Here is a 26,824-nt window from a genome sequence, read left to right as displayed (position 1 = left end):
GACATAGTTGACATTCATAATGTCCAATCCCTCTCACACCTATGCACACTGTGGAGGTCCTGAGTCGCTCCTTCAGCATTAGACTGTTACATCCTCAGTGCAGGAAGGAGCACTATCATAAGTCTTTTCCACCCACAGGCATACGACTTTACAATGCACTTAAGTGATTACTGTGATGGGTTGTTTTTCTTGGTGTGCAATGCGGGTGTTAAGATAGTGTTTTTTTTTTTTTGGTTATATTTTTTTTATCTATACATAGTGCAAATATTTGTGCGCAATATGCATTAATTATTATTTTATTTTTATTTTTTGTTTCATGGATGGATGGCATTAAGTTTTAATTATGTTACTGTATGGAAAAACCCGCACTTCAACTGTATAATTTCCCCATTGTCGGATGAATAAAATTATATTTATCTATAAATAACCCAAGTGTGTAATTGAGTGGTGATGTTTCCAATGATTCCCACCCCTAAAGAATATACTATATATTTGTATTTTTATTTTATTTTTGTCATTAAAAACACAAGCGTGACCTGGCAAAACGTTAAAGTTAAAGAACCACTGATAGTCACACACACACACACTAGGTGTGGTGAAATTACTCTCTGCATTTGACCCATCCCCTTGTTCCGTCCCCTGGGAGGTGAGGGGAGCAGTGAGCAGCAGCGGTGGCCACGCTCGGGAATAATTTTGGTGATTTAACCCCCAATTCCAACCCTTGATGCTGAGTGCCAAGCAGTGCCCATTTTTATAGTCTTTGGTATGACTCGGCCGAGGTTTGAACTCACGACCTACCGATCTCAGGGCGGACACTCTAACCACAAGGCCACTGAGCAGGGCGACTATAATGCATTTGACTATATTCTAAACTAGTGGTGTCATGATCCGTTGCCCGGATCATGTTTTGTTTAGTTAAAGACTACCTTAGATCTGTTTCAGCACCCCTTGGGTTGTGTGTTGTTGGCTTCCATGGGTACCGATTAGTTTTACCTGCCTCTGATTAGTGTTCTGGACGCTCACCTGCTACCGAGTACTAATCAGAGAGCTACTTATTCCTGGTTTTTGCCACACTCAGTCTGGCTGTCTTGTTTGCGCTGTGCAACAGTTACGTTTGATGCTTTCTTGCGTCTTTGCTCGTGTTTCTTATGCTAAGCTTTTCCATTAGCTTTGCCATAGCTTTCCCGTGCAATCGGCACGCTTTTCTGTTTATTTCTATTCCGTACTGGTTTATGGACAATAAAGCATCGTCTTACCTGCACACTGCATCCTGGGAAAACGATCCGCGCATTACCATGCGACCCAACCGTGACAAGTGGTTCTCAAACTTTATTCATGTCAGGTTCAAACACTGATGACATCTATTAAACAGACAAGAAGCAAGGAATCATGCAGAGATAGAGTTAAATTTTGCTCATGAGGAGAACGCATAGAGCTGCACACTTGGTCACAGTCTCGCCCTACGCTCTAAGGTACAGCTCCGGCGTTTCTCTATTTATTCAGGAGATCCCCAGTCAACATCACTGAGGCCGCCTCTAAAAGGAATGGTCACACATATCATGCAAAGCAGCTTCCAGTACGCACAATACGTGACGGAATGTGCCGGGGGCCTTCTGATTGCCTTGTCTCTGCTTCGTCTGCGTGCTGTCGTCTTATCTTCGTTGAGGTCCTTGAAGTCCTTGGCTGTTAGCAGGCTAAGACAAACAAAATATCTGCGGCGAGGCAACAGATAGAAAAGTACAACTCGAGCACAATAGCTAATAACTATAGCAACAGCCTTTTAAGCATAAGAGTTGTGTGATAACCTATACATATTTATTCTAACAACTCACCAAGTACTACCTCGGGAAAAAAAGTGGCTCTCCAAGTACCGCCATAATGACCAACATAAAATACAGTAGCGTAGTCGGCCGAAGTATTCATTTAAAACAAGGCAAAGGTTTCATTTAACAAGTATACTTAATATTTTTGACCACTTTAACATTACACACAATGCACCAACATCATCAACAATGTAACTCCACATACAGTACATATTTACATACTTCTTTGACGTATCACTAGATGGAGCCTGCATACCACAGGTATGAAAATCACTGTTCTAAACTATTACATATGCCTAATTGTCCACCGTCTCCCAGTTTATTTGCAATATTTTCCTATAATTATATTGTTCAAGGATTAAAACCCCCAATTGTTCACAATGGACTCTTTGAATGGTGTTACTGAGCACAAGACAACAAAGGACAATTTATATTGTATTCCAACCACATGAATAGTTAAATAAAGCGGAAAAAATTATGACTTTCATTTGTCTATAAAGGGTTTGATTGTTTTTCTACATTTAAAACACTTCCCTGTGGTCTATATTACATTATAAGTTCGAACTATACGCTACTTTGTATTAGAAATGGCGAGAGCAGAAGATTCATGTGCATGTACAAGCCAGTCTGCCCCACAACAAGATAAAGAAAGAAGGAACTTACTGACAACAGCGTCGTACTACAATGGTGGACTCAAGCAAAACTATTTGGGTAAACCTACCTGTAGACGATGCCCTCTAATGGGTTCCCCGGATCACCACACACTGCCACGAGAGCCCGGATTTCTGGGTACAACACTGCTTCATTTGCATACAGATTGCTCCGCTTTTGCTTTCCGACAAAAAGTCTTTCTATTTCCGAGTCTGTGTCTCTCTCTCTCTCTGGCTCCCACTCCAACTCTAACCCTGTGTCTCGTTCCGGCTGCTGCTAATAAAGGCGACAGGTGATTAGATATCAACACCGGTGCCCCACAGGGTTGTGTGCTAAGCCCTGTGCTCTTCACCCTCTTCACACATGACTGCATAGCCTCTTCAACATCCAATCTCACTGTCAAATATGCCGACGACACCACGGTACTTGGGCTCATCAGTAATAATGATGAGACAGCATACAATGCAGGGTCCAACAGCTGGCTTCATGGTGTTCTAGCAATAACTTGGTTCTTAACACTAACAAAACCAAATAACTAATTGTAGACTTCCGCAGGAAAGGGCAGAACAAACACCCTCCACTTTTAATTAATGACAATCTCGTAGAAAGGGTCAAGCATTTCAAATTCTTAGGGGTGAACATAAGAGAAGATCTATGCTGGGACATTGACACTGTTTCTACAGTCGGAAAGGCCCAACGTCTTTTTTTTTTGAGGAAACTAAAATGTGCAAACATTCCGCAGAAATCAGTGGTAAACTTTTACAATTGTGTGTGTCCTCATTTACGGCTTTTTAGTGTGGTTTGCTAGCTGCACTAAAGCGAACCAACAGGCCCTCCAGCGAGTGGTTAAAGCGGCGGGGAAAATTACAAGGACGATCCTCCCAGAGATGAGTGCCATGTACACAACTCGCTGCCTAAAGCGAGTACACAACATCCTGAAGGACAGACACCACCCAGCACATGGCCTCTTCAACCTGCTACCCTCTGGAAGGAGGTATAGATCGATTCCCGCAAGAATGTGTCACAGTCTGTATCCCCCGGCTGTGAGACTGCTAAATGAACAGCCTGCCTCTTTGCTGCCCCGGACCATCTTATTACCTCACTATTCACCACCTCAATAATTGTTCTCTGGACATCACATTGCTGCAACATCGACATAACACCCATCAGACATCCGACTGTTCCCACCCCCACGTCCCTCTATTCGCCATCTTCCTAACATTGCTAAACTGTAAACTATGGTCAACCTGCACTTCAATGCAGTTTCTATGCCGCTGGACAAAGCTCAAACAAAATCTTGTAGACATGTATGACTTAAGTGTTATTATCCATCCATCCATCCATCCATCCATCCATCCATCCATCTTCTTCCGCTTATCCGAGGTCGGGTCGCGGGGGCAGCAGCCTAAGCAGGGAAGCCCAGACTTCCCTCTCCTCAGCCACTTCGTCCAGCTCTTCCTGTGGGACCCCGAGGCGTTCCCAGGCCAGCCGGGAGACATAGTCTTCCCAACAGGTCCTGGGTCTTCCCCGCGGCCTCCTACCGGTCGGACGTGCCCTAAACACCTCCCTAGGGAGGCGTTCGGGTGGCATCCTGACCAGATGCCCGAACCACCTCATCTGGCTCCTCTCGATGTGGAGGAGCGGCTTTACTTTGAGCTCCCCCCGGATGGCAGAGCTTCTCACCCTATCTCTAAGGGAGAGCCCCGCCACCCGGCGGAGGAAACTCATTTCGGCCGCTTGTACCCGTGATCTTGTCCTTTCGGTCATAACCCAAAGCTCATGACCATAGGTGAGGATGGGAACGTAGATCGACCGGTAAATTGAGAGCTTTGCCTTCCGGCTCAGTTCCTTCTTCACCACAACGGATCGAAACAGCGTACGCATTACTGAAGACGCCGCACCGATCCACCTGTCAATCTCACGATCCACTCTTCCCTCACTCGTGAACAAGACTCCGAGGTACTTGAACTCCTCCACTTGGGGCAAGATCTCCTCCCCAACCCGGAGATGGCACTCCACCCTTTTCCGGGCGAGAACCATGGACTCGGACTTGGAGGTGCTGATTCTCATCCTAGTCGCTTCACACTCAGCTGCGAACCGATCCAGTGAGAGCTGAAGATCCTGGCCAGATGAAGCCATCAGGACCACATCATCTGCAAAAAGCAGAGACCTAATCCTGCAGCCACCAAACCAGATCCCCTCAACGCCTTGACTGCGCCTAGAAATTATGTCCATAAAAGTTATGAACAGAATCGGTGACAAAGGGCAGCCTTGGCGGAGTCCAACCCTCACTGGAAACGTGTCCGACTTACTACCGGCAATGCGGACCAAGCTCTGGCACTGATCATACAGGGAGCGGACTGCCACAATCAGACAGTCTGATACCGCATACTCTCTGAGCACTCCCCACAGGACTTCCCGAGGGACACGGTCGAATACCTTCTCCAGGTCCACAAAACACATGTAGACTGGTTGGGCAAACTCCCATGCACCCTCAAGGACCCTGCCGAGAGTATAGAGCTTTTTAACTACCTCAGCAACTTCAGCCCCAGAAATAGGAGAGCGTGTTATTATGACAATGACAATAAAGAAATTGATTGATTGATTGATTGATTGAAGGCCCACCTGGGCCATCCACTCACCTGTCGCTGTCTTTGAGGACGGTCCTTGCACACCCCGTTCCGCGGCAGGCCCGCAGGCCACGCCCCCCCCCCCCCCCCCCCCTTCCCCACACTACCATATATGGATTTATCCACTGACGTCACCAATTGGACAAAATGTCAAAAATTTTGCGAATTCCAAACGGCTCGTTTGGAGAAAGTACGAAAGAAAACAATATTTTCTTAATAAATATCTCCATCTCCGGGTTGGGGAGGAGATCTTGCCCCAAGTGGAGGAGTTCAAGTACCTCGGAGTCTTGTTCACGAGTGAGGGAAGAGTGGATCGTGAGATCGACAGGCGGATCAGTGCGGCGTCTTCAGTAATGCGGACGCTGTATCGATCCGTTGTGGTGAAGAAGGAGCTGAGCCGGAAGGCAAAGCTCTCAATTCACCGGTCGATCTACGTTCCCATCCTCACCTATGGTCATGAGCTTTGGGTTATGACCGAAAGGACAAGATCACGGGTACAAGCGGCCAACATGAGTTTCCTCCGCCGGGTGGCGGTGCTCTCCCTTAGAGATAGGGTGAGAAGCTCTGCCATCCGGGGGGAGCTCAAAATAAAGCCGCTGCTCCTCCACATCGAGAGGAGCCAGATGAGGTGGTTTGGGCATCCGGTCAGGATTCCACCCGAACGCCTCCCTAGGGAGGTGTTTAGGGCACGTCCGACCGGTAGGAGGCCGCGGGGAAGACCCAGGACACGTTGAGAAGACTATGTCTCCCGGCTGGCTTGGGAACGCCTCGGGGTCCCACAGGAGGAGCTGGACGAAGTGGCTGGGGAGAGGGAAGTCTGAGCTTCCCTGCTTAGGCTGCTGCCCCCGCGACCCGACCTCGGATAAGCGGAAGAAGATGGATGGATGGATAAATATCTCCGCCATGCCTCCATGGTTTGATTTCAAATTGTCAGGACTTATGCAGATCACAAATACACAAAATTAGATACTAATGGGTTAGAAAAGCTGCTTATGCATAATATATTGTCTATAAGGCTTTTTTTTGCATTAACCCATCAGGATTTGCTTTCGCTTAAAACATTTTAAAATCTTACACTTTAGAAAATACAAGAAAAACCGAGAGCTTGCATGGAGCAGTATCACGGTCTTTGTTATACCTCAGTTTTCCCCAGGAAATAGGCTGCAACAATTGCGGTAGGAATCTTTGCAATGTATTCAAGCATCTCTATCGCTGACCTCTAGTGCGTTAAAGCAAGCTTTGGTTCACTGGCGCTGGGAATATTTTTCAAGCACGTCAGTCAGTGAGCGTTCAGAGTCCTGTGCCTTGATTTCTGCCCGGGGTTTGTCTGCTTGGAAAATCTGTTTGGTTTTCAGAGACTCCAGTCTCTGTGACTTTCAGCACAGACGTTTGACTTGCTGCTGTCAGCAGTCACGTGATGTGTTTCTTGTCTCTTAAAGCTGATGAATATGCAACAGGCTTTGTTTCTGTTCTAATCGTGTTGCGTAGTCTCTGTTTCTGAACATGCATTATAACAACACCAGTCAAATACTGTGTTTCCTTCGAACAATGTAAATGTGTAAACTATTGAAATACTCTATGGTTAAATTTGTACATCTACAAACCCCGTTTCCATATGAGTTAGGAAATTGTGTTAGATGTAAATATAAACGGAATACAATGATTTGCAAATCATTTTCAACCCATATTCAGTTGAATATGCTAGGCGAGGGTCACCACTTGGTCAACAAATGCGTAAGCAAATTGTTGAACAGTTTAAGAAAAACCTTTCTCAACCAGCTATTGCAAGAATTTAGGGATTTCACCATCTACGGTCTGTAATATCATCAAAGGGTTCAGAGATTCTGGAGAAATCACTGCATGTAAGCGGCTAAGCCTGTGACCTTCGATCCCTCAGGTTGTACTGCATTAACAGGCGACATCAGTGTGTAAAAGATATCACCACATGGGCTCAGGAACACTTCAGAAAACCACTGTCAGTAACTACAGTTGGTCGCTACACCTGTAAGTGCAAGTTAAAACTCTCCTATGCAAGGCAAAAACCGTTTATCAACAACACCCAGAAACGCAGACGGCTTCACTTGGCCTGAGCTCATCTAAGATGGACTGATACAAAGTGGAAAAGTGTTCTGTGGTCTGACGAGTCCACAATTCAAATTGTTTTTGGAAACTGTGGACGTCGTGTCCTCTGGACCAAAGAGGAAAAGAACCATCCGGATTGTTATTGGCGCAAAGTTGAAAAGCCAGCATCTGTGATGGTATGGGGGTGTATTAGTGCCCAAAACATGGGTAACTTACACATCTGTGAAGGCGCTATTAATGCTGAAAGGAACATACAGGTTTTGGAGCAACATATGTTGCCATCCAAGCAACGTTACCATGGACGCCCCTGCTTATTTCAGCAAGACAATGCCAAGCCACGTGTTACATCAACGTGGCTTCATAGTAAAAGAGTGCGGGTACTAGACTGGCCTGCCTGTAGTCCAGACCTGTCTCCAGTTGAAAATGTGTGGCGCATTATGAAGCCTAAAATACCACAACGGAGACCCCCGGACTGTTGAACAACTTAAGCTGTACATCAAGCAAGAATGGGAAAGAATTCCACCTGAGAAGCTTAAAAAATGTGTCTCCTCAGTTCCCAAACGTTTACTGAGTGTTGTCAAAAGGAAAGGCCATGTAACACAGTGGTGAACATGCCCTTTCCCAACTACTTTGGCACATGTTGCAGCCATGAAATTCTAAGTTAATTATTATTTGCAAAAAAAAGAAAATCAAGCACTTAGGCATGGAGACTGTTTCTACAAACATTTGTGAAAGAATGGGCTGCTCTCAGTGATTTCCAGCGTGGAACTGTCATAGGATGCTACCTGTTCAACAAATTCAGTCATGAAATGTCCTCGCTCCTAAATATTACAAAGTGTCAGGTTCAAACACTGATGACATTTAACAATCAGACAAGAAGCAAGGAATCATGCAGAGACCGAGTTCAATTTAGCTCATGAGGAGAACACATGGAGCTGCACACTTAGTCACAGTCTCGCCCTACGCTTTAAGGTCCGGCTCCTGCGTCCCTCTATTTATTCAGGAGTTCCATAGTCAACATCACTGAGGCCGCCTCTAAAAGGAGTGGTCACATATATCATGCAAAGCAGGTCCAGTACGCACAATACGTGACGGAATGTGTTGGGGGCCTTGTAATTTCGCCTTGTCCCCGCTTGAGGTCCTTGTTGTCTCTGCTTCGTCTGCGTGCTGTCGTCTTATCTTCGTAAGGTCCTTGAAGTCCTTGGCTAAAACAAAGATAGAATCTGCAGCTGAGGCCACCCCTCAGACAAGAAGTTTCGTCCTTGCACAGATACAAAAGTCTAACTTGAGCACAAAAGCTAATAACTATAGCAACAGACTTTAAGCATACTAAAGTTGTGTGATAATATATATACATGATTATTCTAACACAAAGTCAACTTTATTATAAGAAAAGTGAAGAGTTTGGGAACAACAGCAAGTCAGCCACCAAGTGGTAGGCCACGCAAACTGACAGAGGGGTCAGCGGATGCTGAAGCGCATAGTGCATAGACTTTCTGCACAGTCAGTTGCTACAGAGCTCCAAACTTCATGTGACCTTCCAATTAGCCCACGTACAGTACGCAGAGAGATTCATGGAATGGGTTTCCATGGCCGAGCAGCTGCATCCAAGCCATACATCACCAATTCCAATGCAAAGCGTGGGATGCAGTGGTGTAAAGAGTCCAGTGGCAACGTGTTCTCTGGACTGATGAGCCACGCTTTTCCATCTGGCAATCTGATGGACCAGTCTGGGTTTGGAGGTTGCCAGGAGAACGCTACATTTCGGACTGCATTTGCCGAGTGTGAAATTTGGTGGAGGAGGAATTATGGTGTGGGGTTGTTTTGGTATTTTTGGCATAAACCATATTTGCCAACCCTCCCAGATTTTCCGGGAGACTCTCGAAATTCAGCGCCTCTCCCGAAAACCTCCCGGGACAAATTTTCTCCCGAAATTCAGGCGGACCTGAGTGACGTGTCGACAGCCTGTTTTCACGTCCGCTTTCCCACAATATAAACAGCGTGCCTGCCCAATCACGTTATAACTGTAGAATGATCGAGGGCGAGTTCTTGGTTTCTTATGTGTGTTTAATATTAGGCAGTTTCATTAGCGTCCTCCCAGCGCGGCAACAACACACAACAACAGCAGTCACGTTTTCATCTACCGTAAACAGCAATGTTGTGACACTCTTAAACAGGACAATACTGCCCTCTACTGCACATGCATATGTGACAATAACATCTACAGCTTTTAGAGAGTGCAGTGCACAACTGGAGATGAAGCAGAATGCATCATCAGAGAGGGTGTTCAGCATGGCTAGAAAAATAGTGACAGAGAATAGAACAAGGATGGACAATTCAACCCTTAACTCAACAACATTTTGGACAATTCCATGGGATGGCACTTCAAGTTCACATGTGAGTAAAGGCAGGTGGCCAAATTCTTTTGGCAATATAGTGTATGTTCGGAGTGGAATATGCAAAATGTTGCATTTTGTGTTGTTTAGACAGTATGTTCACATACTTTGCAGATTGTAAACACAATTGGATGTGTTTAATGAGTGTTATGTGTGTGTATATGTGGAAATAAATGAACACTGAAATTCAAGTATTTCTTTTATTTATATATATATATATATATATATATATATATATATAATAAAATAAATATATATATATATATATATATATATATATATATATATATATATATATATATATGTGTATATATATATATATATATATATATGTATATATTTATATATATATATATATATATATATGTATATATATATATATATATATATATATATATATATATATGTGTATATATATATATATATATATATATATATATATATATATATATATATATATAGCTAGAATTATTTCTTATATATATATATATATATACATATATATATCTATATATATATATTTATTAAATACTTGACCTGGTGAATTCTAGCTGTAAATATACTCCTCCCTTTTAACCACGCCCCCAGCCACCCCCCTCCCGAAATCGGAGGTCTCAAGGTTGGCAAGTATGACATAAACCCAGGCAGCAACAAAATTGTATTGCCAATAGAAAAAAAAAAACACATCAATTGCATTCAACAGGTCTTCCAGTTTTGCAGTGCCAGGCGATCACTATAATAACGTCCTAAATAACATGTCCTTAGCTGCGAGGCAAAGAAAGCCGGAAGGAATAGAAAAAGGTCAGTTGGTGGCCACACCAGACCAGCTTCTGTTTTGCAAACAGCAAATAGCAATGTCTCCCTCCAGACAAAGGTCTGAATGATCAGGGTCACCTGAAAGACTGCCTGCCAGAATAGATGTTGCATGTCACCCAATCGTAATTGCCAGCACAAGAGAGTCAACGGTATGCTCTCAAGTCACCGTGCCGGTTGTTCATGGGTTAAACTCACTTCATAATAGGGTGGAGGTACTGTATAATGTACACACTAGGGTTGTACGGTAAATCGGTATTAGTATAGTACCGCAATACTAATTAATCATATTCGGTACTATACCGCCTCTAAAAAGTACCGTTCCCCCGTCATCGCCACGTCGTGACATTGCTGGTTTACGAGCAGGGGAGCATGTTCGGCAGCGCACAATCACAGAGTACTTACAAGCAGACACAGTGTGTAGACAGAAAAGGGAGAACGGACGTATTTTGGCTTAAAAGCTGATGTCACGGCCCAGGCACATGCCAATGCGCATTCCACGGCCGCTCCTCTCCTGCACGCGTCACTCCACCGACTGCAATCAATCTGAAATCCGCGCACCTGTCGGTGATGATCTTTTTGGTCTTCTTAAGCCTGCACAACCTGCCATCCCTCGCCGGAATATACAAACCTCGTTTCCATATGAGTTGGGGAATTGTGTTAGATGTAAATATAAACCGAATACAATGATTTGCAAATCTTTTTCAACCCATATTCAATTGAATGCACTACAAAGACAAGATATTTGATGTTCAAACTCAGAAACTTTTTTTTTTTTTTTGCAAATAGTAATTAACTTAGAATTTCATGGCTGCAACACGTGCCAAAGTAGTTGGGAAAGGGCATATTCACCACTGTGTTACATCACCTTTTCTTTTAACAACACTCAGTAAACGATTGGGAACTGAGGAAACTAATTGTTGAAGCTTTGAAAGTGGAATTTTTTCCCATTCTTGTTTTATGTAGAGCTTCAGTCTTTTAACAGTCCGGGGTCTTCGCTGTCGTATTTTACGCTTCATATTGCGCAACAAATTTTCGATGGGGGACAGGTCTGGACTGCAGGGGAGCCAGGAAAGTACCCGCACTCTTTTTTTTACGAAGCCACGCTGTTTTAACACGTGCTGAATGTGGCTTGGCATTGTCTTGCTGAAATAAGCAGAGGCGTCCATGAAAAAGACGGTGCTTAGATGGCAGCATATGTTGTTCCAAAACCTGTGTGTACCTTTCAGCATTAATGGTGCCTTCACAGATGTGTAAGTTACCCATGCCTTGGGCACTAATGCACCCCCATACCATCACAGATGCTGGCTTTTCAACTTTGCGTCGATAACAGTCTGGATGGTTCGCTTCCCCTTTGGTCCGGATGACACAATGGCGAATATTTCCAAAAACAATTTGAAACGTGGACTCGTCAGACCACAGAACACTTTCCCACTTTGCATGAGTCCATCTTAGATGATCTCGGGCCCAGAGAAGCCGGCGGCGTTTCTGGGTGTTGTTGATAAATGGCTTTTGCATTGCATGGTAGAGCTCTAACTTGCACTTACAGATGTAGCGACGGACTATATTTAGTGACAGTGGTTTTCTGAAGTGTTCCTGAGCCCATGTGGTGATATCCTTTAGAGATTGATGTCGGTTTTTGATACAGTGCCGTCTGAGGGATCGAAGGTCACGGTCATTCAATGTTGGTTTCCGGCCATGCCGCTTACGTGGAGTGATTTCTCCAGATTCTCAGAAACTTTTGATGATACTATGGACCGTAGATGTTGAAATCCCTAAATTTCTTGCAATAGGTGGTTGAGAAACGTTGTTCTTAAACTGTTTGACTATTTGCTCACGCAGTTGTGGACAAATGGGTGTACCTCGCCCCATCCTTTCTTGTGAAAGACTGAGCATTTTTTGGGAATCTGTTTTTATACCCAATCATGGCACCCACCTGTTCCCAATTAGTCTGCACACCTGTGGGATGTTCCAAATAAGTGTTTGATGAGCATTCCTCAACTTTATCAGTATTTATTGCCACCTTTCCCAACTTCTTTGTCACGTGTTGCTGGCATCAAATTCTAAAGTTAATGATTATTTGCAAAAAATATGTTGTCTTTGTAGCATATTCAACTGAATATGTGTTGAAAATGATTTGCAAATCATTATATTCCGTTTATATTTACATCTAACACAATTTTCCAACTCATATGGAAACGGGGTTTGTAGTTTCTCGATGGTGTTTTCCTTCCGTTGCCCTGGATTTCGACTGCCTCCCTCGTTCCTCGACTCCTCGCTCGCCCCCGGACTTTGACGCCTATCTCTGCCCCCACGGACCTCTCGCGGATCTCGGACACCTTTTGCCTTGCTTTCTTTGGATTTGTCTGCTTCCACATCCAACATCACGGTAATACACAACAGCTAACTACACAAATAGTCCAACACCACTCACTCTTGGCTTTTTTCACACACGCCATTTACTTAGTTTAGTTTGTATTGTTTTGTATTATTATTATTATTATAAATATTAGCTATATATATAATAAATACTCTTAGATCTATATTGCCCCCTGGTGTCTGTGTCGTTATCTCCCCTTAGTCAAACGTGAAGCTATAACACTGAAACACCCTCAGGAAGAGGTGCTTTAACACATGGCTAGCTAACTAGGGGCTAAAGTCCTTCCGCAGTGTTTTAGGTACTTCTAAATCACTAATCCTCGCCTCCATGGCGACAAATAAAGTTTCTTACAAGTACCATCCCTGCAGGACGAGGAATAGCTAAACATGCTTCACTACACACCGTAGCTCACCGGCATCACAATGTAAACAAACGCCATTGGTGGATCTACACCTGACATCCACTGTAATGATACCGAGTACAGGAGCGTAGCTAGTCGATACTACTATGATTACATCGATATTTTTTAGCATCACAAAATCTTTTTTCGTTTAAAAAAAAAAAAGCATATTATGTTTATAAACTCAGGAAATAAGTCCCCGGACATGAGGACTTTGACCAATGTATGATCCTGTAACTACTTGATATCGGATTGATACCCAAATGTGTGGTATCATCCAAAACTAATGTAAAGTATCAAACAACAGAAAAAAAAGTGATTATTACATTTTAACAGAAGTGTAGACAGAACTTGCTAAAATAGAAAGTAAGCAGATGTTAACAGTAAATGAACAAGTAGATTAATAATCCATTTTCTACCACTTGTCCTTAATAATGTTGACAAAATAATAGAATAAAAAATGACACAAAATGTTACTGCATATGTCAGAAGACTAAATTAGGAGCCTTTGTTTGCTTACTTACTAATGAAAGACAAGTTGTCTTGAATGTTCTCTATTTTATTTAAGGACAAACGTGCAATAAGAAACATATATTTAATGTACCCTAAGATTTTTTGTTAAAAAAAAGTCAAAAAATTGCATATTTTTTTGTGGTCCCCTGAGAACTTAAATTATGACCATTGTATGATCCTGTAACGACTCGGTAACGAATTGATACCTACATTTCTGGTATCATCTAAAACTAATCGGCACTGAGCTGGAGACCAGGGAGGGTCACATGTGAATAATATAAATACAGTCTATTATACATCATTATTCACATGTGAATAACATAAATACAGTCTATTATACAGTATTATTCACATGTGAATAACATAAATACAGTCTATTATACAATATTATTCACATGTGAATAATATAAATACAGTCTATTATACAGCATTATGCACATGTGAATAACATAAATACAGTTTATTATACAGCATTATTCACATGTGAATAATATAAATACAGTCTACTATACAGCATTATTCACAGGTGAATAACATAAATACAGTCCATTATACAGCATTATTCACATGTGAATAATATAAATACAGTCTATTATACAGCATTATTCACATGTGAATAACATAAATACAGTCTATTATACAGCATTATTCACACGTGAATAATATAAATACAGTCTATTATACAGCATTATTCACATGCGAATAATATAAATGCAGTCTATTATACCGCATTATTCACATGTGAATAACATAAATACAGTCTATTATACAGCATTATTCACATGTGAATAACATAAATACAATCTGCCGCATGTGACGAAGGCCACCTGGTGTAAGACAACAATTTATTATACAGTCTATTATACAGCATTATTCACATGTGAATAACATAAATACAGTCTATTATACAGCTTTATTCACATGTGAATAATATAAATACAGTCTATTATACAGTATTATTCACATGTGAATAACATAAATACAGTCTATTATACAGCATTATTCACATGTGAATAACATAAATACAGTCTATTATACAGCATTATTCACATGTGAATAATATAAATACAGTCTATTATACAGCATTATTCACATGCGAATAATATAAATGCAGTCTATTATACATCATTATTCACATGTGAATAACATAAATACAGTCTATTATACAGTATTATTCACATGTGAATAACATAAATACAGTCTATTATACAGCATTATTCACATGTGAATAATATAAATACAGTCTATTATACATCATTATTCACATGTGAATAACATAAATACAGTCTATTATACAGTATTATTCACATGTGAATAATATAAATACAGTCTATTATACAGCATTATGCACATGTGAATAACATAAATACAGTTTATTATACAGCATTATTCACATGTGAATAATATAAATACAGTCTACTATACAGCATTATTCACACGTGAATAACATAAATACAGTCCATTATACAGCATTATTCACATGTGAATAATATAAATACAGTCTATTATTCACATGTGAATAACATAAATACAGTCTATTATACAGCATTATTCACACGTGAATAATATAAATACAGTCTATTATACAGCATTATTCACATGCGAATAATATAAATGCAGTCTATTATACCGCATTATTCACATGTGAATAACATAAATACAGTCTATTATACAGCATTATTCACATGTGAATAACATAAATACAATCCGCCGCATGTGACGAAGGCCACCTGGTGTAAGACAACAATTTATTATACAGTCTATTATACAGCATTATTCACATGTGAATAACATAAATACAGTCTATTATACAGTATTATTCACATGTGAATAATATAAATACAGTCCATTATACAGCATTATTCACATGTGAATAACATAAATACAGTCTATTATACAGCATTATTCACATGTGAATAATATAAATACAGTCTATTATACAGCATTATTCACATGCGAATAATATAAATACAGTATTATACCGCATTATTCACATGTGAATAACATAAATACAGTCTATTATACAGCATTATTCACATGTGAATAACATAAATACAGTCAGCCGCATGTGACGAAGGCCACCTGGTGTAAGACAACAATTTGTGTACCAGGAGAAGTCTGGAGTTGAGGATGCTATTTTTATACCTCATTAATCGCTTTAAGTCGATATTGTGATTGCGATGTCGTGAGAAAAGTCACTCTTGCACTGTATTGATCTTTTCTGAGGGTTTTCCGTTCCTATTTCCAGAACAACACGTCCCTGGCATCTACCTTATCATGAGTTTCTTTGACTCACTGTTCCTGTACTCTGTAACCCCAGCAGCAACCGTGTCTCTCTGAGGCACGGCGGAGTGAATTACAATGAGAAATACCTTTGCAATTTCATCAAAATCTAATTTCCAAGTTCAGCCAGCATGGCCTGAGTAATAACAAATAAAAAAAATATGCTTTCTTTTATTGTAACATTTCCAAGTAGCTGCTGTGGTCCCCCAAAAGAGCAACATTTGAATAATCCCGGCCATGAATAGTCAGTGCTGTTTTAATGCGGTAATTAAAAAGGTGGATTTGAGAGTTGCTAAATGTGGACATAAACAAGCTTGCGCATGTTTATTTTTTTTATTTTTTTGCAACTCGTCATATTTTAGTTCAGGTCTGTTATTTGGAGGAAGATCATTATTGACAGTATTCATCTCCAGGCACTTTTGAATGTTTATTTTGGAAGCTGGATATGATCCCGCCGACCGAGGGGAAATTAAGTGAAAGTAGTTGCATCTTTTTTTTTTTTTTAACAAGAACGTGGAGCATCAAAACACAAAAAAAAAAAGTAATGGAACACAAAATAAAAAAATATGTTTGCCAATTTAAAGAGGTCATATTATGACTTTTAATCATTTACAACTTTTCCTTGGGGTCTACATCAGTGTTTTTCCAACCTTTTTTGAGCCGAGGCGCATTTTTTTCATTGAAAAAATGAAACTCAGTAGACAATAAAGAGTTGTTGTCGCAATTGTTGGATATGACTCTAAAGGTTTAGTGGCCACATGCGTGGACAGCACCTTTTAGCTCTTATTTCCAAAATTGTGTACACTACTGAATTGGGGTCTTATGGCCGCTTATGTGGACACTTATACTGCCATCTGGTGTACTTATGGACTAAGTACATCATATCAAAATACTATTCTTATTTTTTATTGTAATTAGGGTCCAATAAGCCCAAATAGCAAAGAGAAATAAAAATAAAAAAGCATGTAAACAAACAGCTTGGGCCTTAAGAGGTTTAAACCATAACCAACCATGCATAACTATAACTCTTGTCTCAAAGTAGGTGTACTGTCATGACCTGTCACATCACACCCTGACTTATTTAGAGTTTTTTGCTGTTTTCCTGTGTGTAGTGTTTTAGTTATTGTCTTACGCTCCTATTTTGGTGGCTTTTTCTCTTTTTTTGGTATTTTCCTGTAGCAGTTTCATGTCTTCCTTTGAGGGATATTCCCCGCACCTGTTTTGTTTTAGTAAACAAGACTATTTATGTTGTTGCTATCTTTTTTTGTGTGGACATTGTTGATTGTCATGTCATCTACGGATGTACTTTGTGGACGCTGTAAGTCTTTGCTGTTGTCCAGCATTCTGTTTTTGTTTACTTTGTAGCCAGTTCCGTTTAAGTTTTGTTCCGCATAGCCTTCCTTAAGCATCAATGCCTTTTCTTAGGGGCACTCACCTTTTGTTTATTTTTGGTTTAAGCATTAGACACCTTTTTACCTGCACGCTGCTTCCCGCTGTTCCCGACATCTACAAAGCAATTAGCTACCGGCTGCCACCTACTGATACGGAAGAGTATTACACGGTTACTCTGCCGAGCTCTAGACAGCACCGACACTCAACAACAACACACAATTTGCAGGCTATAATTACTGGTTTGCAAAAAATATGTCTCTTGGTTGCTTTGTTGGGTCTGCTCCTGTCTCTGGCCATGCTCCCCCCACGCCCCCACCCCAGAGCAGACGATGGCGTGGAACACCGCAGATCCCACCACAGTGTGTGTGGGTGTTGAAATTATGTTTTTGTTTGGTTGCTTGTCTATGCATGGTGCAACCGTGTGTGCAATGTATATTATCGGTTGGTTATTATTTTGTTGTTGTTATGTTACTTTTGTGGCTGTGTGTAAAGGTGGCACTGTTGGAGTGGCAGCTGGTTGCATCAGCTCTGTTCTTTTATAAGAATATAATAGAATACAATAGAAAGTACTTTATTGATCCCTGGGAGAAATTCAGCACCACAGTTCGCTCACAGTAGACAATAAACACTTAGGTATTTTTTACATGTGAATAACATAAATACAGTCTATTATACAGTATTATTCACATGTGAATAATATAAATACAGTCTATTATACAGCATTATTCACATGTGAATAACATAAATGCAGTCTAGTATACAGCATTATTCACAGGTGAATAACATAAATACAGTCTATTATACAGCATTATTCACATGTGAATAATATAAAGAGTCTATTATACAGCATTATTCACATGTGAATAACATAAATACAGTCTAGTATACAGCATTATTCACATGTGAATAACATAAATACAGTCTATTATACAGCCTTAGTCACATGTGAATAATATAAATACAGTATATTATACAACATCATTCACATGTAAATAATATAAATACAGTCTATTAAACAACATCATTCACATGTGAATAATATAAATACAGTCTATTATACAGCATTATTCACATGTGAATAACATAAATACAGTCTATTATACAGTATTATTCACATGTGAATAATATAAATAGAGTCTATTATACATCATTATTCACATGTGAATAACATAAATACAGTCTATTATACAGTATTATTCACATGTGAATAACATAAATACAGTCTATTATACAGTATTATTCACATGTGAATAATATAAATACAGTCTATTATACAGCATTATTCACATGTGAATAACATAAATACAGTCTATTATACAGCATTATTCACATGTGCATAACATAAATACAGTCTATTATACAGCATTATTCACATGTGCATAACATAAATACAGTATATTATACAGCATTATTCACATGTGAATAACATAAATACAGTCTTTTATACAGCATTATTCACATGTGAATAACATTAATACAGTCTATTATACAACATTATTCACATGTGAATAATATAAATACAGTCTATTATACAGGATTATTCACATGTGAATAACATAAATACAGTCTATTGTACAGCATTATTCACATGTGAATAATATAAATGCAGTGTATTATCCATCCATCCATTTTCTACCGCTTATTCCCTTTGGGGTCATACAGCATTATTCACATGCGACTAACATAAATACAGTCCATTATACTGCAATATTCACATGTGAATAATATAAATACAGTCTATTATACCGCATTATTTACATGTGAATAACATAAATACAGTCTATTATACTGCAATATCCACATGTGAATAACATAAATACAGTCTATTATACAGCATTATTCACATGTGAATAACATAAATACAGTCTATTAGGCGGTATAGCTCTGTTGGTAGAGTGGCCGTGCCAGCAACTTGAGGGTTCCAGGTTCGATCCCCGCTTCCGCCATCCGAGTTACTGCCGTTGTGTCCTTGGACAATACATTGTATACGCCTGCTCCCAGTGCCACCCACACTGGTTTAAATGTAACTTAGATATTGGGTTTCACTATGTAAAGTGCTTTGAGTCACTAGAGAAAAGCGCTATATAAATATAATTCACACAATAAAAATTATACAGTATTATTCACATGTGAATAATATAAATACAGTCTATTATACTGCAATATTAACATGTGAATAATATAAATAGTCTATTATACCGCAATATTCACATGTGAATAACATAAATACAGTCTATTATACAGTATTATTCACATGCGAATAATATAAATACAGTCTATTATACAATATTATTCACATGTGAATAATATAAATACAGTCTATTATACAGCATTAGTCACATGTGAACAACATAAATACAGTCTATTATACAGTATTATTCACATGTGAATAATATAAATAGTCTATTATACAACATCATTCACATGTGAATACTTTAAATACAGTCTATTATACAGCATTATTCACAAGTGAATAACAAAAATACAGTCCATTATACAGCATTATTCACATGTGAATAATATAAATACAGTGTATTATACAGCATTTTTTACATGTGAATAATATAAATACAGTCTATTATACAGCATTATTCACATGCGAATAACATAAATACAGTCTATTATACTGCAATATTCAGATGTGAATAATATAAATACAGTCTATTATACCGCATTATTCACATGTGAATAACATAAATACAGTCTATTATACAGCATTATTCACATGTGAATAACATAAATACAGTCTATTAGGCGGTATAGCTCGGTTGGTAGAGTGGCCGTGCCAGCAACTTGAGGGTTCCAGGTTTGATCCCCGCTTCCGCCATCCTAGTTACTGCCGTTGTGTCCTTGGGCAAGACACTTTACACACCTGCTCCCAGTGCCACCCACACTGGTTTAAATGTAACTTAGATATTGGGTTTCACTATGTAAAGTGCTTTGAGTCACTAGAGAAAAGCGCTATATAAATATAATTCACACACTAAAAATTATACAGTATTATGTGAATAATTATGTGAATAATATAAACACAGTCTATCATACTGCAATATTAACATGTGAATAATATAAATACAGTCTATTGTACAGTATTATTCACATGTGTATACCATAAATACAGTCTATTATACAGCATTATTCCCATGTGGATAACATACATACAGTCTATTATACTGTATTATTCACATGTGAATAATATAAATACAGTGTGAATAATATAAATACAGTCTATTATACCGCAATATTCACATGTGAATAACATAAATACAGTCTATTATACAGCATTATTCACATGTGAATAATATAAATACATTATAAATTTAAGTAAAGTCAAAAGGAACAAAAGCATTATGCAGTCTGATGGCTAATGTCTTTAATGTTACACACGTTTATGTGTGCTATGGCTATGAGTTTTTTTCCCCCTTGGCCTCAGTTTGGACCCCCTCTCCAGGGGCCCAGGCTTACCTTTTTCTCCCCTTTTTTGTAAGCGATCCTGTTCTGTCTCCCTGTAATATTTGTCTGCTCTTGAATGGGATTGTGCCGAAAATGTTATTTTCCCCTCGGCGATTAATAAAGTACTTCTGATTCTGATACAATAGGATTATATTCTGCTATTTATTACAAATAGCAACAATGACGGATTTTGGCATCCACGAACAACAGTCTGGGTGAAAAATCGAAGGGCAGGAAACAAAACAGAGCACTAAATAAAAGCATCTAAAAGCATCAGGTGCGGTAATTCGCTTTCTCTTCCAATGCCTTGCAGTGATATATAAAGCTATATGTCTACAGGCTACGTGCAATATAAACAATATAAATGATATACATTTTGCTGACGATACAGCTTCTAATGATATCGTGATAATGCATGGTGATGACAAATTTGACAGTACAAAGGCATCCTCGACGCAACGTATTGTCCTTCTTAGCGGTTAATGTCCCTCCACAGTGCGGCTTCTAAATCACTCATTCTCGCCTCCATGGCAGCACAGCAACTACCGTAAATTACGGACTATTAGTTTTTTTCTAGGGTTTGAACCCTGCAACTCATAAAACGGCGCCACTAATTTATGGGTACCAAAGACTATAAAAATGAGAGCCGTTACCGCCCTGCTTGGCACTCAGCATCAAGGGTTGGAATTGGGGGTTAAATCACCAAAATTATTCCCGAGCGCGGCCACCCCTGCTGCTCACTGCTCCCCTCACCTTCCAGGGGGTGGAACAAGGGGATGGGTCAAATGCAGAGGTTCATTTCACCACACCTAGTGTGTGTGTGACTATCAGTGGTACTTTAACTTTAACTTTTTCTTTGCTAAATAGTTAAAATAACAAACAAGCGAAAAAAACAGAATAGGTGTGTTATTGTTTGTGCTATGGTGCCATCTTTTGGACAAGATCGCTCACTGCTGGTGCTGCAGTCGCTGCATGGCCCTTCTGTTTCGGTTCTCTAGCCGTCCATAGCGTTTTTACCACACCAAACAACACATAACTATAACAATGTGTGGAGGTTGCCCTCCAGGGGGTTCTTCGGACCACCAAGCATTGACATGCGAGCAGGATTCAGGTTCAATGAAGTCCTTTTGTGGCTTTTCAGCAATTGTCCTTTTTTTTTTCTTGCTCTCGCTCCAACTCCCACTCCAACACTTCTCTCCTCCCGGCTGCTGCCTTTTAACAGAGCGACAGGTGATTAGATAACCAGGCCCAGGTGGGCCATCTACGCACCTGTCGCTGATTTCGAAGCCGGTCCTGGCACATCCCCGTTTCGCTGCAGGCCCACAGGCCACGCCCCCCTCCACACAATGTTTACTCACTAAACCGTCCCATGTGTAATGAGTACGGGTGTGTTTTTATGCATGTTCGTACGAGCTAGTTTCGTTAGCATTAGCTACTATGCTAACATGTTTACGAGTGTCTTTGTTAGTATTATTAACTTACAACGGCATTCTTTTTTTGTGTTGTTTTAGTTTTGTAAAATCACCAAAATGTCAACGTTAACTTATTGAGTTTGTTTAGCTGAAAGGAGAGCTAGCTTCCGCAGCTAGTGGGTCCATAACGATGACTTATGTTTTGTTTGATCAGCCGTTTTACTGCCGTGTGACAGGCACCAGTTGGAAACAATTAAGCTATGTAAATAAACATGTATAATTGTTTTATGTGTAGATAACTCAATTCACAACATATATATGTGCGGTTTATGGTCTGGTGCGGCTAATATATGGAAAATATTGTTTTCTTCTAAAATGTAGTGAGTGTGGTTTATATTCCGGAAAATACGGTATGTTTCTTACAACTATTATTGTCATTGGAGGGCGAGAACCATGGACTTGGAGGTGCTGATTCTCATCCCAGTCGCTTCACACTATTTGTTTCATTTCAGCAAAATAGAGATTTGATATTTCAGTCGTTAAAGATAAAAAAAATGTCTCCATTTATACTGACCACATTTTTTCCTTTTTGTTTGTCTGTTCAGGTCTACTGACTACGGTTCTACGTATGAGAGGATGAATGACAAAGTCGGATCTAAGACCGTTCTGAGTTACCTTTACGTCTGTCCAACCAACAAGAGAAAGGTAAGTTCCAGCTGCAAGCTGCATTTCTTGAAATGCCGTCACACATCATCACCGGCGGTCACTCAAAGCGAGTATGACGGTCCTCCTGGTAGGGGGGTATCCCTTTATGGAGGATGCCTGTGCGTGACTTTGTTTAACGTGGGGAGACTGGTGCACAGACAGTCACCACACGATCCTTGACAGATCCGGGTCAGGGTCCAGTGGCATGGAGTCCAAGACGACTGGGGACCCTTTTCTGCTGCAGCCTTCTTCCGCCGTCGCAGCCGTTGTGGTAGTTCTTACATCTACCGTCTTCCGCCTGCTCCGCCGTTAAGGTCTTCACCGTAAACCTTGGGTAGGGGGCAGTCAGGTACTAGGCCTTTGCCAAGGGCCACCTGGGGTAACAGTAGTAAAGGGGTTGACCTCCTAGTGCCCCAAGACCCCATAGAGGAGCCTCCACAGCCGGATGCACTTTAACGTCATGCCCAGGATACATAAGGGAAGTATGGACAAGAAAGTGAATAATACAATTGCTATTCATCTGTTAGTTTTGGAAAGTAACAAGCAAATAAATCATGTCAACTGGGGGTAAGGTAATAATTTGGTTATTTAGTTATAAAGACGACATAAATACTACACGTCTACACGTATCTCTTATGTATGACTGCCATCTACTTGTCCCACTTATCATTACACCATGTACCAAATAAAATTGCTTCGATGTCAGCAAGCACAACCAGAATAATGCCGTACATTAGGCGCACCGGTTATAAGGCGCATTGTCGATTTTTGAGAAAATGAAAGGATTGTAATAAAAATACGGCATAACAATGTGCACTGTCTCATGCAGCATTTTAAGTGCGGTTACTTGCTCGCCCCCGGTATAAACTATTTGCTTGCCTAACATAATTGATATTGCGACATCTAGTGGACACATTTCGAAACAGCAGTTTCTTTAATTTAAAAATGCAGCTCAATTCTACACTAACCAAACACATATTGCGGACCTGGTACGGCCCACAGGCCGCATGTTTAATATTAATTATCAACAGTTACGATAGTGAAGTATAGTATAATATATTATAGCATCAGTATATGGTCAACACTACAGTGATTAGATCAATATGTTTTATTATCACAATATTGGGATTGACTCTGCAGCATCGCGTGGACATCAGGGGCGGTACCTTTGGATTGGCAGACCGGGGTGGTGGTTCCTCTCTTTAAGAAGAGGAACCGGAGGGTGTGTTCTAACTATCGTGGGATCACACTCCTCAGCCTTCCCGGTAAGGTCTGTTCAGGTGTACTGGAGAGGAGGCTACGCCGGATAGTCGAACCTCGGATTCAGGAGGAACAGTGTGGTTTTCGTCCTGGTCGTGGAACTGTGGACCAGCTCTATACTCTCGGCAGGGTCCTTGAGGGTGCATGGGAGTTTGCCCAACCAGTCTACATGTGCTTTGTGGACTTGGAGAAGGCATTCGACCGTGTCCCTCGGGAAGTCCTGTGGGGAGTGCTCAGAGAGTATGGACTGTCTGATTTTGGCGGTCCGCTCCCTGTATGATCAGTGTCAGAGCTTGGTCCGCATTGCCGGCAGTAAGTCGGACACGTTTCCAGTGAGGGTTGGACGCCGCCAAGGCTGCCCTTTGTCACGATTCTGTTCATAACTTTTATGGACAGAATTTCTAGGCGCAGTCAAGGCGTTGAGGGGATCTGGTTTGGTGGCTGCAGGATTAGGTCTCTGCTTTTTGCAGATGATGTGGTCCTGATGGCTTCATCTGGCCAGGATCTTCAGCTCTCGCTGGATCGGTTCGCAGCCGAGTGTGAAGCGACTGGGATGAGAATCAGCACCTCCAAGTCCGAGTCCATGGTTCTCGCCCGGAAAAGGGTGGAATGCCATCTTCGGGTTGGGGAGGAGACCCTGCCCCAAGTGGAGGAGTTCAAGTACCTCGGAGTCTTGTTCACGAGTGAGGGAAGAGTGGATCGTGAGATCGACAGGCGGATCGGTGCGGCATCTTCAGTAATGCGGACGCTGTATAGATCCGTTGTGGTAAAGAAGGAGCTGAGCCGGAAGGCAAAGCTCTCAATTTACCGGTCGATCTACGTTCCCATCCTCACCTATGGTCATGAGCTTTGGGTCATGACCGAAAGGACAAGATCACGGGTACAAGCGGCCGAAATGAGTTTCCTCCGCCGGGTGGCAGGGCTCTCCCTTAGAGATAGGGTGAGAAGCTCTGTCATCCGGGGGGAGCTCAAAGTAAAGCCGCTGCTCCTCCACATCGAGAGGAGCCAGATGAGGTGGTTCGGGCATCTGGTCAGGATGCCACCCGAACGCCTCCCTTGGGAGGTGTTTAGGGCACGTCCGACCGGTAGGAGGCCACGGGGAAGACCCAGGACACGTTGGGAAGACTATGTCTCCCGGCTGGCCTGGGAACGCCTCGGGATCCCCCGGAAGGAGCTGGATGAAGTGGCGGGGAGAGGGATGTCTGGGCTTCCCTGCTTAGGCTGCTGCCCCCGCGACCCGACCTCGGATAAGCGGAAGAAGATGGATGGATGGAATATCACAATATTGTTTTGTTATTGTTTACAAACTCAGGAAATGCGTCCCCGGACAAAGGAAGATTCATAGGGGAAAAGACAAATAAATGTAATAATAATAATAATAATGGATTAGATTTATATAACGATTTTCTAGGCACTCAAAGCGCTTCACATAGAAGTGAGAACCCATCATTCATTTTTACAACTCAAATGAAAATCTATTTCATTTTTGATTTTTGTCAAAATTAAATTCAAATAAAACAATACATTTTTGTGTTTGTGAAATAAATATTTAATTTTATTTAATTAATTCATGACAAGTACATATTTTTTTCTTTTAGATTTGTTGTACCAGAGAGAGACACAATTGCAACAAATAAATGCAACCAAAATTATTAAATGTTTAGAAAGTAATTTTGATTTGACCAGGTGAAATAAATATTTGATCCCCAGGAATTCTGACCTCCACCGGCCAGTTATATGCCCACGAAGCATACACATGAGTCATGTCCTTGAGCAAAAAGGTTTTATGAGATAGGCAGCACTGCAGATATGATATGTGGAAATGGAAGAAATGCAAGATAAAAGTGAATCCTCCCTTTAAAGCTCCATGAAGAGGTCACCTCGTGGGGTAAGAAAGATTTCGAGTAAAGGTGAAAGCCCAAAATTAGCTGACTGTACGAACCCCAAAACCAGTGAAGTCGGCACGTTGTGGAAATAAAAACAGAATATAATGATTTGCAAATCCTTTTCAACATATATTCAATTGAATAGACTGCAAAGACAATATGCTTAACGTTCAAACTGGAAAACTTTATTTTTTTGCAAATATTAGCAACTGAGAAAGTTGAGGAATGCTCATCAAACACTTATTTGGAACATCACACAGGTGAACAGGCTAATTGGGAGCAGGTGGGTGCCATGATTGGGTATAAAAGCAGCTTCCATTAAATGCTCAGTCATTCACAAACAAGGATGGGGCGAGGGTCACCACTTTGTGAGCAAATGCGTGAGCAAATTGTTGAACAGTTTAAGAACAACATTTCTCAACGAGCTATTGCAAGGAATTTAGGGATTTCACCATCTACGGTCCGTAATATCATCAAAAGGTTCAGAGAATCTGAAGAAATCATTGCTCGTAACATTGAATGCCCGTGACCTTGGATCCCTCAGGCGGTACTGCATAAAAAAGTGACATCAGTGTGTAAAGGATATCACTACATGGGCTTAGGAACACTTCAGAAAACTACCATCAGTAACTACAGTTTCTCGCTACATCTTTATGTGCAAGTTAAAACTCTACTATGCAAAGCGAAAGCCATTTATCAACAACACCCAGAAACGGTGCCGGCTTCGCTGGGCCGTAGCTCATCT

At 40.7% G+C, this 26,824-nt stretch overlaps 1 protein-coding gene across 2 annotated transcripts in view; it reads left to right on the top strand.

Annotated features, from left to right (window-relative positions):
• sorcs3a (sortilin related VPS10 domain containing receptor 3a) overlaps window positions 1-26,824 on the top strand; it is an 850,680-nt gene that overhangs the window by 416,569 nt on the left and 407,287 nt on the right. For both annotated transcript variants that reach the window (XM_061977170.2, XM_061977173.2), the window contains exon 3: window positions 22,834-22,933. In XM_061977170.2, coding sequence (XP_061833154.2) covers window positions 22,834-22,933 — 100 coding nt within the window. The remainder of the gene's footprint in view (window positions 1-22,833; window positions 22,934-26,824) is intronic.

This window comes from Nerophis lumbriciformis, linkage group LG16 (genome assembly GCF_033978685.3).
Source record: "Nerophis lumbriciformis linkage group LG16, RoL_Nlum_v2.1, whole genome shotgun sequence".
NCBI lineage: Eukaryota > Metazoa > Chordata > Actinopteri > Syngnathiformes > Syngnathidae > Nerophis > Nerophis lumbriciformis.
This window is presented reverse-complemented; position numbering and strand designations above follow the sequence as displayed.